Source organism: Labrus bergylta, chromosome 15 (genome assembly GCF_963930695.1).
Source record: "Labrus bergylta chromosome 15, fLabBer1.1, whole genome shotgun sequence".
NCBI classification, from domain to species: Eukaryota; Metazoa; Chordata; class Actinopteri; order Labriformes; family Labridae; genus Labrus; species Labrus bergylta.
The window spans coordinates 16,759,235-16,773,923 of record NC_089209.1 but is presented as its reverse complement, the minus strand read 5'-3'; the positions used below and the strand labels follow the sequence as shown (position 1 = coordinate 16,773,923).

At 39.5% G+C, this 14,689-nt stretch overlaps 2 protein-coding genes across 2 annotated transcripts; both read right to left on the bottom strand.

Moving 5' to 3' along the window:
• Positions 1–1,310: 1,310 nt before the first annotated feature.
• Positions 1,311–8,919, bottom strand: hsp90aa1.2 (heat shock protein 90, alpha (cytosolic), class A member 1, tandem duplicate 2). The gene is made up of 11 exons (XM_020632400.3): positions 8,746–8,919; positions 6,977–7,126; positions 6,393–6,759; positions 6,133–6,266; positions 5,683–6,021; positions 5,087–5,252; positions 4,169–4,359; positions 3,024–3,171; positions 2,634–2,902; positions 2,214–2,547; positions 1,311–1,779 (listed from the first exon to the last, which is right to left on the bottom strand). Exons 2-11 carry the CDS (start codon positions 7,124–7,126, stop codon positions 1,667–1,669), a joined length of 2,211 nt encoding a protein of 736 aa, XP_020488056.1. The 5' UTR covers positions 8,746–8,919; the 3' UTR covers positions 1,311–1,666.
• Positions 8,920–9,207: 288 nt separating this feature from the next.
• On the bottom strand, positions 9,208–13,718 carry hsp90aa1.1 (heat shock protein 90, alpha (cytosolic), class A member 1, tandem duplicate 1). The gene is made up of 11 exons (XM_020632435.3): positions 13,536–13,718; positions 12,512–12,661; positions 12,035–12,401; positions 11,813–11,946; positions 11,401–11,706; positions 11,142–11,307; positions 10,858–11,048; positions 10,600–10,747; positions 10,155–10,423; positions 9,715–10,048; positions 9,208–9,616 (listed from the first exon to the last, which is right to left on the bottom strand). The coding sequence occupies exons 2-11, from the start codon at positions 12,659–12,661 to the stop codon at positions 9,507–9,509; spliced, it is 2,175 nt and encodes a 724-aa protein (XP_020488091.2). The 5' UTR covers positions 13,536–13,718; the 3' UTR covers positions 9,208–9,506.
• Positions 13,719–14,689: the final 971 nt, after the last annotated feature.

Below are 14,689 nucleotides of genomic sequence, written 5' to 3'. Positions count from 1 at the left end.
TAGACAAACGTATGGAAGCCCATTTCCGCCAGTTAAAAAAAATTAAAATTAAGTAAATAAAGTCATAATAATGAGATAAGTCAAAATTATGAGATATAAAGTCAAAATAGTGAGATAAAAAGTCAAAATTATGAGATATAAAGTCAAAATTATGAGATATAAAGTCATAATAATGAGATAAAAAGTCAAAATTATGAGATTAAAAAATCAAAATTATGAGCTATAAAGTCAAAATTATGAGATATAAAGTCATAATAATGAGATTAAAAATCAAAATTATGATATTAAAAAATCTAAATTATGAGATATAAAGGCAAAATTATGAGATATAAAGTCAAAATTATGAGATTAAAAAGTCAAAATTATGAGATATAAAGTCAAAATTATGAGATATAAAGTCATAATAATGAGATAAAAAATCAAAATTATGAGATTAAAAAGTCAAAATTATGAGATATAAAATCGAAATTATGAGATATAAAGTCATAATAATGAGATAAAAAGTCAAAATAATGAGATATAAAATCAAAATTATGAGATATAAAGTCATAATAATGAGATAAGTCAAAATAATGAGATAAAAATATTGAAATTATGAGACTTTATTATTTACATTTATTTTTTTTTACTGGCGAAATGGGCTTCCATACAAACAGATGTAATTTTGAAAATACTCTTGTTAAAAACTGTTAATATATGAAATGTTTATTGTTAAGTACATCATTTAAAATGTCAGATCGGATCACCTAATAGGTATACGTAATATACAATTTATTAAAAGCAGAAATTACCAAAAGAATACTATCTGGTCCATCCGTTGCAACATTTAGTTATTGTCACTTCTGTTTTTCATAGCTTCAATTTTCCTCTGGCAGCCAGTTATCATACCAGTTTTCAAGAATATTTCTAAAGCTTGGTAGGTCATATGTGACCGATGTATACAGCTTTTTGTGTTGTGTTACTGCCCTCTACTGGGTTTTTTTTCAATGTATTTGTTCACCAAATGTCTTCGTATTTTTTTCTGTAGCAAACTGAGTAGAACAAAGAGAAGCAACGTTAATATTACTCATACTATATTATACACCCAATGCAATGTTTTTTTTTTGTTGTTTTTTCCGACCATGCATGCGCTTAGCTTTAACTTGTGGTAGCTTTATCATAGTTCTCTTCACAAGCCGTGCATGGCATTCTGAGTAAGTAACCTACAGTTCACTACAACATTTTTACAAGGATGTATTTTTTTATTTATCAAGATGGGTCAAGAATGTATCTGTTGGATACTTGTTAGACAAACAGTGAGGATAAATAAATCATAGCTTGGTAAATCTTTATTTCATTGGCCCCACCCCCTTCAAATAACAGTATCAATTTATATATATTTACAGTCAAGGTAATAACACTCACAGAAAACTGGAATGTCAATAAATACAAAAAAAAAACAGTAAATAAACTCAAGATAAAAAAAGTGTAAACTTAAAAAAAATGAGAGCTCCAAAAGGAATGAATTTGAGCTGCAAACAGTATTGTCAATGCAAGGGGAGGTAAAGTCAACTGGTTTGTTTACCACAAAATAAATAAGGGGGATCTTTCCAGTCTCCTTTATAAGACTTAATTTTAAATTTTATATAATACTACTTTTGATTGCTAGCAGGCAATAGAAACAAGTTTAGTCCACTTCCTCCATCCTGGATGTGTCGTCGTCGTCCCCTTCAAGAGGGGGCATGTCCTCGGTGGGAGCAGAGGGGGTGTCATCTGGTGTCAGATCATCCTCGTCAATACCTGAAAAAGTAAGGAAAATTTAAGGGACATTGCAACAACATCTTATAGAAGACATGACCTACATAGTGATACTTAATGAAAATTTGGAAGGTGGGAAGTTGTGTGTGCATTTAGTCAATTAGAGACTATTGCAATGTTTTAAATATGCATGCATGTGTTCAATGCCTTAGATCTTTGGATACTGTATACCATTAAGATCCTCAATCCTTCTCTCATACTTTTTTATTCATTTGAAAAATGTTGGAAGCAGTCTTCGCCCTGGGTGTTGGAGGATTTTGCATCAGGTATTAGATGCTTAGACTAACGGCTTCCTGCCCGATAACCATCGATATGTTGACATATAAATATGTTAATTTTGTCTGTAATTTGGTTCAAATGTTCTGTTGTCTGTCTTGACCAAACAAAAGCTTCAAACTATGAACACAAAAACTCACCCAGACCCAGCTTGATCATCCTGTAGATGCGGTTGGAGTGGGTCTGTGGGTCGTCCAAGGTAAACCCGGATGAGAGCAGGGCCGTCTCAAAGAGCAGGATGACCAGATCCTTCACAGACTTGTCGTTCTTGTCGGCCTCTGCTTTTTGCCTTAGGGTCTCCACAATGGGGTGATCAGGGTTGATCTCAAGGTGCTTCTTTGCAGCCATGTAACCCATGGTCGAGTTGTCCCTCAGGGCCTGGGCCTTCATGATCCTCTCCATGTTTGCTGTCCAGCCGTAGGTGCTGGTGACGATGCAGCAGGGGGAGGAGACGAGGCGGTTGGAGACTGTGACCTTCAGAAATAAATACGAATTAATACATTTATCTGCCTTAACATAGAGAAAATACACACATATATCACTTTTTTTTATTAGCTCACCTTTTCCACCTTCTTCTCCAAGATGTCCTTCATGATCTTGCAAAGGTTCTCAAACTGAGCCTTCTTCTCCTCCTGCTTCTTCTTCTCGTCTTCATCCTCAGGCAGCTCCAGGCCTTCCTTGGTCACTGAAACCAGGTTCTTTCCCTCAAACTCCTTCAGCTGCTGGACGCAGTACTCATCGATGGGCTCGATCATGTAAATGACCTCAAGGCCAGCTTTGCGTAGACGCTCCACAAAGGCAGAGTTAGCAACCTGGTCTTTGGTCTCACCTGAAATACAGAAACAGCAAAGTTGTGACAACTATTTGTTTGCAAAATCCCACAAGAACTTATTTTTCCTATTTTTATGATGCTTTTTTTTTCATTTATGGATAAAGAGCATCCTCCTTACCAGTGATGTAATAGATGTGTTTCTGGCTGTCCTTCATGCGTGTTACATAGTCCTTCAGGGACACCATCTCATCTCCAGAGGCTGAGGTGTAGTATCGCAGCAGCTCAGACAGCTTCTTCCTGTTCTGAGAGTCTTCATGGATGCCGAGCTGAAAGATGAATACAACACTGATGTTTCATACAGAGCCCATCAATTTAATCATTCATATTTAAATCTAGAAAAACATACATTATCCCTTCATTATCTATAACCCAGTTCTATAAAGACTTATATTGGTTTAAAAAAAGCGAAACCAGGAGTTAGTAAATTGCTCCCACATAGAACAAGATCCAGTCAAGCAGCTTAACTCTGAGTCAATATGGGCAAAGGATCAGACAGATGGATAATGCGTTAAAAGGTCTGAGGAACAAACAATAATCGTGAGATAAAAGGAAAAAAGTCAAAGTACCGTAAAATCCAGAGTATAAGACGCACTTCTAATACCTATTTTTTCGTCTTAAAAGTTGGCTGCATCTACACCGGTGCGACCAATATACCAGTATAAAATACTGAAACAAGCGCTGTCATTACCGTGGGTGCAGCAGCCACTAACTGCGACCTGATGCGATTAAAAACCCATCCCCATTCATTGTGTATTGAAAGCTAGAAAAGACGGTGGAAAAGGCGGCGACACAGACCAGGCTGGCTGCGCAACTTTTTCCACATCTTTTCTCCCACACGAGGTCATAATCTACATTTACAGAAAGCAGTGGTATATTGTTCCGTAAATAAACCTTGTGGAGTGCTCTTTTGATTCAAAGAGTCCTATATTAAAGTTAAAGAGTGACCAGCGGAGTCGGGCAGCACAGCTCGCAAGCTAGGAGTCTGTGCCTAACAACTTTCCCTGCAGGCTGAGAGCTGAACTACCGTACTGTAGCTAATAGGAGCGCAAACTCCCGAACGTGAAAACAGACAGAACTGAAGAGCGACACAGCTGCACAGAAAATGCACATTGTAGACATCTCTGAACACAATATAAATCGTCACTCAGGAAGACTGTTTAAACATTTTTCTCTCTAAGAGACCTTCAAAACAGGGTGCGTCTTATATACCGGTGCGACTTAAATTCCGGATTTTAGGGTAATCGCAAAGTGTTACACACTCACCTTGATGTTCTTGGAGAACTGCTCGTAGCACTTCTTGTAGTTTTCCTTGTCCTCAGCGAGCTCAGTGAAGAGATCCAGACACTTCTTGACCAGGTTCTTGCGGATCACCTTCAGGATCTTGCTCTGCTGCAGCATCTCTCTGGAGATGTTCAGGGGCAGATCCTCAGAGTCCACCACACCCTTGATGAAATCTGAATAGAAAGGATAAGTTGAAAACACAATATTACAACAGGGTTCTTCCTGCATTCAGAAATTGCCCACCCAGCTGGTTAAAAATATCGATTCATCAATGCATTGTAATTATTATTTTCCCAATTCAATATGGGCTCAGGGAAATCCCGAGACCAATTGTTTTCATTGTAATGACATTGCAATGTTTATTACGATTTTGCTGCAAAATCAGCTCAAAATCGTGACAAAAAGAATTGAAATGGAATTAATTTGTGAGGTTGTGGACAATACCCACCTTTTTCACCTTTGAATTGAATTTGTAATTTCTAAGTGCAGTTACAGCTGTACCGCACAGAGCAACACAAGGCTTCATCATTAAATGTGCCCATTTTGTGTCTACACTTCTGTCTGTATGCACATGCTCTCTCTGTCTCTCTCTCTCTCTCTTTTCTCCTGCACAATCAGAGTAAAGTTGGTTACAGCTTTGTGGCATGTAGTTAAAGATAATGAAAATAAAGAAACATTTTCTGTCAAACTGGTGCACAAAAATACCCCAGGACACAAGAATGACAGTGTTTTATGCTCAATATCTCAAGGCAGAAGACCCCCAAACCCACAGGCTTCATTTAATTCAACATCTTTGCTTTAACTGTAAAAATGAACACAGTGTGAGCCAGGAAGAACCCTGTACAAATATGTATAACTTAGAATCTCAGTTTTTTCAAAGATGGATGTTGTGTTACTCACTGAGGTATTCTGGGATGAGCTCCTCGCAGTTGTCCATGATGAAGACTCTGCGCACGTACAGCTTGATGTTGTTCTTCTTCTTCTTGTTCTCAAAGAGGTCGAAGGGAGCGCGGCGAGGCACAAAGAGCAGGGCCCGGAATTCCAGCTGACCCTCTACTGAAAAGTGCTGCAAGAAAAAGAAGGTGTCGATCAGTGATTGCACTTAATTTAAATTTCTTTCACTTACATTTCAAGAGACTCAAAGAAATACTGATATACAGGGACGTATAGCGTGTCTTATTAATATTATTAATAAAATTGTATATTTTTAATGAATATAGACTACACATAATTTCTCACCAGGACTGCATAGAAACTATTGCTTTGTTTGTTGTTACAGATACAAATGGATATCTGATAGGATAACATGTGTACACTCTTGTAAGGACAATTATCCAACTGAAAATATGTATCCCAATCACAATGTATAGACACATGACCCCTGTTGTGTTATATGTTGATGGCCAGAATATTGCTGATATAAAGCAATTACTAACTGTAATAAAATGTGCCCAATATGGATGGACAATTTTTAAAAAGTCTCAAAGAGATTGTACCTTGACAGCCAGGTGTTCCTCCCAGTCGTTTGTCAGACTCTTGTAAAACTCTCCATACTCCTCATTAGTGATGTCATCGGGGTTACGGGTCCACAAGGGTTTGGTTTTGTTCAGTTCCTCTTGGTCAATGTACTTCTCCTTGATCTTCTTCTTCTTCTTTTTGTCTCCAGACTTGTCGTGGTCGTGGTCGTGGTCGTGGTCGTGCTCCTCATCTGACCCGACATCCTCAATCTCTGGCTTGTCCTCGTCCTTCTCTTCCTCTTCCTCATCCTTGTCCTTCTCCTTCTCCTCCTCCTCTGCCTCGTCATCACTCACCTCCTTGTCGCGCTCTTTCTCCACCTGAGTTAAAAAATATTGCTCAGTCATGGATCATGAGTTTTTTTTTTTTGATTCCTTTAAAAAGTAAGCTGTTGTGAATTTATTTGTAGGGCGATTAAAAGAAGTGCTTACAAAGAGCGTGATGGGATATCCGATGAACTGCGAATGCTTTTTCACAATCTCTTTGATTCTTCGCTCCTCGATGTATTCTGTCTGGTCATCTTTCAAGTGCAGGATCACCCTAGTGCCACGTCCAATCGGCTCAGCTACAATGGGTAACAATTAGAGGAATTAGGATGATGGTAGATGCAGATAACACTGACACCCCCTCTAGGCATTCCTTTAATGATTTAGATAGCAAAAACCTGAACTACTGCCTTTACATTACTTACAGTTGTCTACTTTAACTGTGAATGAGCCTCCAGCAGAAGATTCCCAGGCGTACTGCTCGTCATCATTGTGCTTAGTAATGACTGTCACCCTCTCAGCCACCAGGTAGGCTGAGTAGAAACCAACACCGAACTGACCGATCATAGAGATGTCAGCTCCAGCCTGCAGAGCCTCCATGAAAGCCTTGGTGCCAGACTTTGCGATTGTGCCCAGATTGTTGATCAGGTCGGCCTTGGTCATGCCGATACCTGTGTCGATAAGGGTCAGGGTGCGCTCTTCTTTGTTGGGAATGACTTCGATCTTCAGCTCCTTTCCACTATCGAGCTTTGAAGGGTCAGTGAGACTCTCATAGCGGATTTTGTCGAGGGCCTGGGGGTAAAACAAAGCCATTAATTTGTTTTCACCAAAATTTGAAGGGTTGCCTATTCAATTAATCTTAAATTGTTTGTTTTTTTACTTTATTGTCATGATATAACTATACATCACAGTCACTGCATTATACAGTATTTTCAATAAAACAGCCTCAATTAAGACTTTAGACAAGATGAGATGAAAGAGCTTTAGTCTAATACTCTGGAAAACGTACATCTGAGGAGTTGGAGATAAGCTCTCTTAGGAAGATCTCTTTGTTGGAATAGAAAGTGTTGATGATCAGCGACATCAGCTGAGCGATCTCAGCCTGGAATGCAAAGGTCTCGGCCTCCTCCTCCATCGGTTGATCGTGTAATTCAGGCATCTAAGAAGAGGTGACAAATGAATTAAGGCTTTTGGGACATGCTCATGTAAAGACTTACATATGAGCGCACACGTACACACACACAATACATTGTCCTCATATTTGCAATTATACTGGCATTTCCTGGACCTTTGTGCAGTGTTATTTGTCGATCACCCTCAGCACTAAAAAATCCACAACACACACAGCCAGTCAACCTTTAGTCAAATGTGAGCAATTAAAATAACCCCTACAAAATAAATATTAAAGAAACTCCTACAAAATAAGAGTCATCATAACCACTAAGTAGCAGTCTTGTTTATCAAAAAATACCTCGGGAATCAATTTTTTTACAATTCTATGATGTTCATCAATGTCCATGCATTCTCTGTAAATGCTCTTAGTAAGGCACTGCAGAATATACTGCATTCACATTTAACACTTATTGTGTTTAAATGCAGCGAGGTATCCATCTTTAATGACAGGTGATGCATTACTTGTGCAGACAGGTGGCATGACAGATGGTCTAGCTTTACTCACTGCTCCACCTGCCTATAATCCATCTTATCTGCAACATGTAGTTTCATCATTTAAAACGCAACTACACACATACAGCAGGGTTAAAATAATTAAGAAAACTGTTTATATAGAGACAGCAAAGACTCAAAAGAGTTCCCTTAATGTTTAAAAAAACATTACATTTATTGTGTAAGTTCCCAAAGACTAGACCTCAGTGAAAACAATAAAGAAACTGTGATGAAACGGTATTTCTGCTCACAAATGCTGAAAAGTCATGACAGTGTAATCAGTACGCTTCATCCTCTTCTTCTGTTAACAGCATAACTGGTTATTGGTTGATCAGAGAGAAGCCTTAAAGACTCCACCTTGTGGTTACCCAGACGAAATACACGTTTCTAGAAGGTACCAAGAGGCGAACTCAACTGTCGAGCAGTTTCCATAGGAAATAGGAATCTATTGCTCCTCCTTCAAACCATCTAAGGACAGGAGGTTCTGTGAGTGTGAATGGACGCGCTGTACTTCAATACTTCAATGATCGTGCACTGAATAACTAGACGGCTGCAGAGGGTGACTCTATGAGGGAAAACCGCCCCACTCTGGAAAATCTAATCGAGGTTAATTAAACTGTGCCAAAGCTTGTTAGTATAATTCCCGTCTGACAGGTGCAACATGACTGCACGGTGTGCTCCGTGTGTCTGCTTGTCTCCCAGCCGGAGAAATGCAAAGGTGATGTGGGATAGTGTCCGTGAATGTATTCGGAGGAAAAAAAAAGTTTTGTCTTCTAAAAATAACGCAAATTCGGCAGGGACAGCACTTTGACACAGCGGATCCAATCTTTATTTTTTGTTAAGATGTCCTCAAAAAAGCATTCTTCTTGTAATTCAATAGTTATAATCTGAATACTAGGTTGATTTAACATCAGGAAAGCATGAGTGGAATTATCACAATTTGCAGCGAGGGATAACAGAACATTTGAATGATCTTGTTATTTAAAAATATATAACAATTAAGATAATATACCCGAACATTAAGCATGGATTTTAAAGTGTTTTATTTTAAAGTTAGTCAGTTGCAATAAATCTGAAACGTTATAACTAAATAAAAACAAAACCTCAATTTACCTTGGTCCACCTGCTATGGAAATCTCCTGTGAGAAGTGTGTGTGTAGAGGTCGCAGACTGTCAGAGAGGTTTGGGCTGCGGAGCTTTAGTACCCTTTCCGACTGTTCGAGAAATCCTGATCTGAGCTTTCCAGAACCGTCTGGAATCTTCCCCGCAACGGTTCTGTGCTTGACCGCTGACAGGCTCAGTGGGATGTCAATCATTATGCGTGCACACGCCTCTCTCTACTAATTCTTATACTGAAGGAGGCGGGGCTTAGGGCGGGAAAAAGGAGCCGGGTGAATGCGTGCGGAAGTACAGCTAAACTGGAGAACCATGCAGCGCTCGCTGAAAATTCCAGAACATCGCAAAAAAGTTACATAGACTAAATAAAAAAAACTTTTTTTTTTACACACATTTTTCTGTACAAACAAATTGATGAATTCAAACATGTAACAGACACAGTAAGCAAGAATCCAGGTCTTATTTCTAAATACATTTTATTATAAATTTGAATGCATTTCATAAAAAATGATAACAAAAAGAGACACGAGCCATATCCAACGTGACTTTATATTGCTCTTAATGGTTGGAAGTAGTTTTATATAAGCAGATAATGCAATGTGTAGAGTAAGCCACACTGTGGTTTAATTCCACTCATTAACTTTATTGACTAATACTGCGAAGAATTTAGACTCGTGTTAGAATAAAACGTTTTTTTTTTAAGTAGTGAGGTAATTAACAAAAACAATACAAATACTCAAAAACAAGTGTGTACTAGCTCAGTCAACTTCCTCCATTCTTGATGTGTCATCATCTCCTTCCAAGACTGGCATATCTTCTTCTGCAGGCTGTATGAGGTCCTCAATTACAGAGTCATCATCGTCAATGCCTGTGAATGAGAAAGATTCATCAGCAACAAACAAGCATTATAACCTGAGTAATTCCTCTAATAACCTTATTATCAGTTGTCAGGGAAAAATAACTTACCAAGACCCAGCTTGATCATTCTGTAGATGCGATTGGCGTGTGTCTGTGGGTCCTCCAGTGTGAATCCTGAAGACAACAGCGCTGTCTCGAAAAGGAGGATGACCAAGTCCTTAACAGCCTTGTCGTTTTTGTCAGCTTCTGCCTTCTCCCTCAGGGTCTCAACAATGGGATGCATCGGGTTAATCTCAAGGTGCTTCTTAGCCGTCATGTAGCCCATGGTGGAGTTATCTCTGAGGGCCTGAGACTTCATGATCCTCTCCATATTAGCTGTCCAGCCGTAGGTGCTTGTGACGATGCAGCATGGGGAAGACACCAAGCGGTTGGAAACTACAACCTGTCAAAAATAAAAAAATACATATTATTGTCATGATCAAATAAAGGCGCCATGTTTGCATAAAAAGAGAACATTAAACTAGATCAGATGGGTTTCCCGTTATTACCTTTTCAATCTTCTTGTCGAGGATGTCCTTCATGATCTTGCAAAGGTTTTCAAATTTAGTTTTGAGCTCCTCCTGCTTCTTCTTCTCGTCTTCATCCTCAGGCAGCTCCAGGCCTTCCTTGGTCACTGAAACCAGGTTCTTGCCATCATACTCCTTCAGCTGCTGGACGCAGTACTCATCGATGGGCTCGATCATGTAAATGACCTCAAGGCCGGCTTTGCGAAGACGCTCAACGAAGGCAGAGTTAGCAACCTGGTCTTTGGTCTCACCTAAGAAGGGTCATGTAGATTTGAATCAATATACTAAAGTAATGACTCAATCGCTTTTCAAAATCTGCCAAGGGACCTGGCATATTTACAGATATAGTTCATTAATGTGCTCTGTCCCTATTTTAAATAAATAAATACATAAAATAAAAGAATAGAAATTCAGTTGTATAACTTACCTGTGATGTAATAGATGTGATTCTGGTTCTCCTTCATGCGTGAAACATATTCCTTTAGGGAAATCATGTCATCTCCAGAGGCTGAGGTGTAGTATCGCAGCAGCTCAGACAGCTTCTTCCTGTTCTGAGAGTCTTCATGGATGCCGAGCTGAAACACGAAAGGACAATTTTATCGAACATAAACATTTAACAAGTAAAAAAAAAAAAAAAAAAAAAAGATATCCACAGTATTCAAGAATTCAGACAGATTCCACCTACTTTGATGTTCTTGGAGAACTGCTCGTAGCACTTCTTGTAGTTGTCCTTGTCCTCAGAGAGCTCAGTGAAGAGATCCAGACACTTCTTGACCAGGTTCTTGCGGATCACCTTCAGGATCTTGCTCTGCTGCAGCATCTCTCTGGAGATGTTCAGGGGCAGATCCTCAGAGTCCACCACACCCTTGATGAAATCTGAATAGATAAAAAAAAAAGTTAAAAACACGACACTACAAACAAGTATGAAAAGAACCACTTTTTCTTAAAGGTGGATGTTGTGTTACTCACTGAGGTACTCTGGGATGAGATCCTCGCAGTTGTCCATGATGAAAACTCTGCGCACGTACAGCTTGATGTTGTTTCTCTTTTTCTTGTTTTCAAAGAGGTCAAATGCAGCTCTTCTGGGTATAAAGATCAAGGCACGGAACTCCAGCTGACCCTCCACGGAGAAATGCTGTGGACACAAGAATAAAATGTGAAACTATAACATCAAAAATCGTTTAAATGAGATGAGAAGAACTGTCAGAAGTGTATCCATAAATCTCACCTTGACAGCCAGATGGTCCTCCCAGTCGTTGGTGAGGCTCTTGTAGAATTCTCCATACTCCTCGTTCGTGATGTCATCGGGGTTACGGGTCCAGATTGGCTTGGTCTTGTTCAGCTCCTGGGCATCAATGTACTTCTCCTTGACCTTCTTCTTCCTCTTGTTCTTGCCATCCTTTGAATCTTCATCCTCATCAGAGCCAACATCCTCAATCTTGGGTTTGTCCTTGTTCTCAGCAGCATCTTTCTCAACCTCATCTTCCTTCTCCCCCTCTTCCAGGTCCACTTCCTTCTCCCTTGTTTTCTCCACCTTGAGTATATGAATGGAGTGGTGCTTTATTCAAACTCACTATGTCACTGTTAATTGTGACATGTTAAGCAAATTGTCGCTACAGCATGTTGCTAAAGGAACTTACATAAAGTGTAATAGGGTAGCCAATGAACTGTGAGTGCTTCTTCACAACTTCCTTGATGCGCTTCTCCTCACAGTACTCCGTCTGATCTTCTTTGAGGTGAAGGATCACCCTTGTGCCTCTGCCAATAGACTCTCCTGAAAGTAGCAATGAAATAAGTCATTAGAACAGTGCAGTTCAACTTCCTCAATGGAGTATTATATCTGTGTTGTAAATCAAACTCACCAGTGTCTACTTTAACTGTGAATGAGCCTCCAGCTGCAGACTCCCACACATACTGCTCGTCATCATTGTGCTTAGTAATGACTGTCACCCTCTCAGCCACCAGGTAAGCTGAGTAGAAACCAACACCAAACTGACCGATCATAGAGATGTCAGCTCCAGCCTGCAGAGCCTCCATGAAAGCCTTGGTGCCAGACTTTGCGATTGTGCCCAGATTGTTGATCAGGTCGGCCTTGGTCATGCCGATACCTGTGTCGACAAGGGTCAGGGTGCGAGTTAGCTCGTCTGGCCTGACTTCGATCTTCAGATCTTTGCAGGACTCAAGTCTGCTAGGATCTGTCAGGCTTTCATATCTGATTTTGTCCAAGGCCTGTCAGGAAGGGAGGAGGTTTTGAGAATTGTAATGTTTGCATACACATAAGGACTGTATTTGTTTAAAAACAAAGGAACATTTAGCGATAAAGATCTGTTGTTTCTTACATCTGAGGAGTTGGAGATGAGCTCTCTAAGGAAGATCTCCTTGTTTGAGTAGAAGGTGTTGATAATGAGGGACATAAGCTGAGCGATCTCAGCCTGGAAGGCAAAGGTCTCCACTTCCTCCTCCATAACATGTCCAGCGTTCTCAGGCATCTAATGAAAAGCACATATTTTTTGGTTAAAAATCTCATTCCACACAAATAGCTTAAATCTATCATTTGTTCTAAAATCAAATTTATTTATTTGTTTTCTGTATCTAATAAATCATTTCCTTCTGTTATCTTTGAATTCCCTTCTTCCCCGGCCTCATGGCTTGAGGAGGGAAACTTTTGCTGATGCTAGATGAACACATGTTCCTTCTGTCAATCAGGCCCTTGCCATTTGGTAGCTGGGTGGAGTTCTGATGCTTGCCCCAACCCCCAAAAGCTTCATCATGTGTCATTTAACGCCTTTATGTTAGAGGGGGAATCAGTTAGAATAGCAAAGATGTGAGACCAACTGAATGGCTTTAACCATAAAGTGGTAATCTTTTTTTCTGACTTTGCTCTGAGCAATTGTTCTAAAGACCATATTTCTTCTTTACAGTAACAATTTTCACTTTGGCGAAAGTCACATTGGTGACTAAAACAGGCCACACAAAAGTGTAGGACTAAGTGGTTTAAATGCATCCAAATTCCTGTAAAAAATCTTTAATACCAAGATGTGAAACTGCTGTATCTGCTCTTTGAGCACATGTTTTTCTGCCCATCCGCCATTGCTGTTAGACTCAGGGTCACCCTGCTTGCCATGTGCTCCTTGAATTGACAATTGTAAAAAGGCTTTCCATCATGTTACAAGTAACTGATATCAAACAATTTAAATAGATATATACTTGTGCAATTGTGCAAGTTTAGTGTCGATTTAGGTATTCTAATTTGTAGTTTTCTCATCTGCCAGGGCTCATACTATACTAGCACCTGATTCTTTGTATTTATCATTACTGTTTCTTCATCCTAATTTCAGCTGTATTAGGTTTGAGGTGTCTTACCTTGAATATAATCTTTTTCTACAGTCACTTCTTGAAGAAAGTCGTCAGATGAATCACTGAGCCAGTCTTCTCCTCTCAAAATGTGCAATCACTGCTGTTCCTGTGAGTATCTTTTGATTCTATGCAGACCCCACGTCACGCTGGTGACTTTTTATACTCAAGGGGTGGTTTCTCGAAGCTCCCATTCAGAAGCTTCCAGAAGATACGTTCACTACAGTATAGGTGGTGGTGGGGGTTGTTAAGAAAAGCCCGGAAGGGGGGCTGTGAGAGAGACACCAGTGCCCCAAAGTCTATGTGCCCTTGTAGGGCAGCAGAGTCACAAGGAGTGCCTGTCAATCACAGCAAGAGCTTTCCTGATAGCTTGTCTAGCTGTTAGGCCCCAAACCCCCCTGAAAGCGTCACAGCTGTGCAAGCCCTTTGCTATCAGCTGCTGTTCTGGTGCCTCCACACACACACACACACACACACACACACACACACGGACACACACACACGGACACACACACGGACACACACACGGACACAGTTTTCTTTTTTTGGCATGCAAGATTGGGGTGATTCTCAAAGGTTTAAGTCAGTGAGTCAGTTGGATGGACTTTCTAGCATCCATTATTTAAGTATATATATATATTATTTTGTATGTGGGTGCTCTAGTCTTTTATTGGAATTCAGTTTAAATTACCGGTATATTGCCTTCTTATGTTGTTTATGTTTTTTTAAAATGTCTTGGCTATTGTGCAGCATGTCTCAAATAAGCTGAGCTACATGTTTAAATATTTAGCATCTTACATTCTTTATAAGAAAAACTGTAATTGCTTTATTAAAAAAAAAAAACATGTTATAGGCTACATATAAAGTAGAACTTTTATAACAATTTCAACAGTTTGGGCAACAACAAAAAAAGTCAAAGGGCCCCAAACTGAAACTGTCTAAATGAATCATTCACATCTTTTGGTCTTGTCTGAAGGTTTATTTGTTGGGATAAAGAGCAGGCTCCTGTATGATAACAAAAAACATCTTTAATGGAGTTTTGGATTCCCAAGCTCAATACTTTAGACCTGACATAGGCCAATATATATTATAAAAATAGACTTTAAAATGTAGAAACACAATCAGTAATGAACAACTTTCAATGTCCTCATTTGTAAAATTTC

Coding starts and splice junctions, on each gene's coding strand:
- hsp90aa1.2 (XM_020632400.3), bottom strand. CDS start 7,126: ATGCCTGAATTACACGATCAACCGATGGAGGAGGAGGCCGAGACCTTT. Junction 6,022..6,132: donor GATATCCCATCACGCTCTTT/GTAAGCACTTCT, acceptor TTTTTAACTCAG/GTGGAGAAAGAGCGCGACAA. Junction 3,172..4,168: donor AGTTCTCCAAGAACATCAAG/GTGAGTGTGTAA, acceptor TTCATCTTTCAG/CTCGGCATCCATGAAGACTC.
- hsp90aa1.1 (XM_020632435.3), bottom strand. CDS start 12,661: ATGCCTGAGAACGCTGGACATGTTATGGAGGAGGAAGTGGAGACCTTT. Junction 11,707..11,812: donor GCTACCCTATTACACTTTAT/GTAAGTTCCTTT, acceptor CATATACTCAAG/GTGGAGAAAACAAGGGAGAA. Junction 10,424..10,599: donor TCACATCTATTACATCACAG/GTAAGTTATACA, acceptor GACCCTTCTTAG/GTGAGACCAAAGACCAGGTT.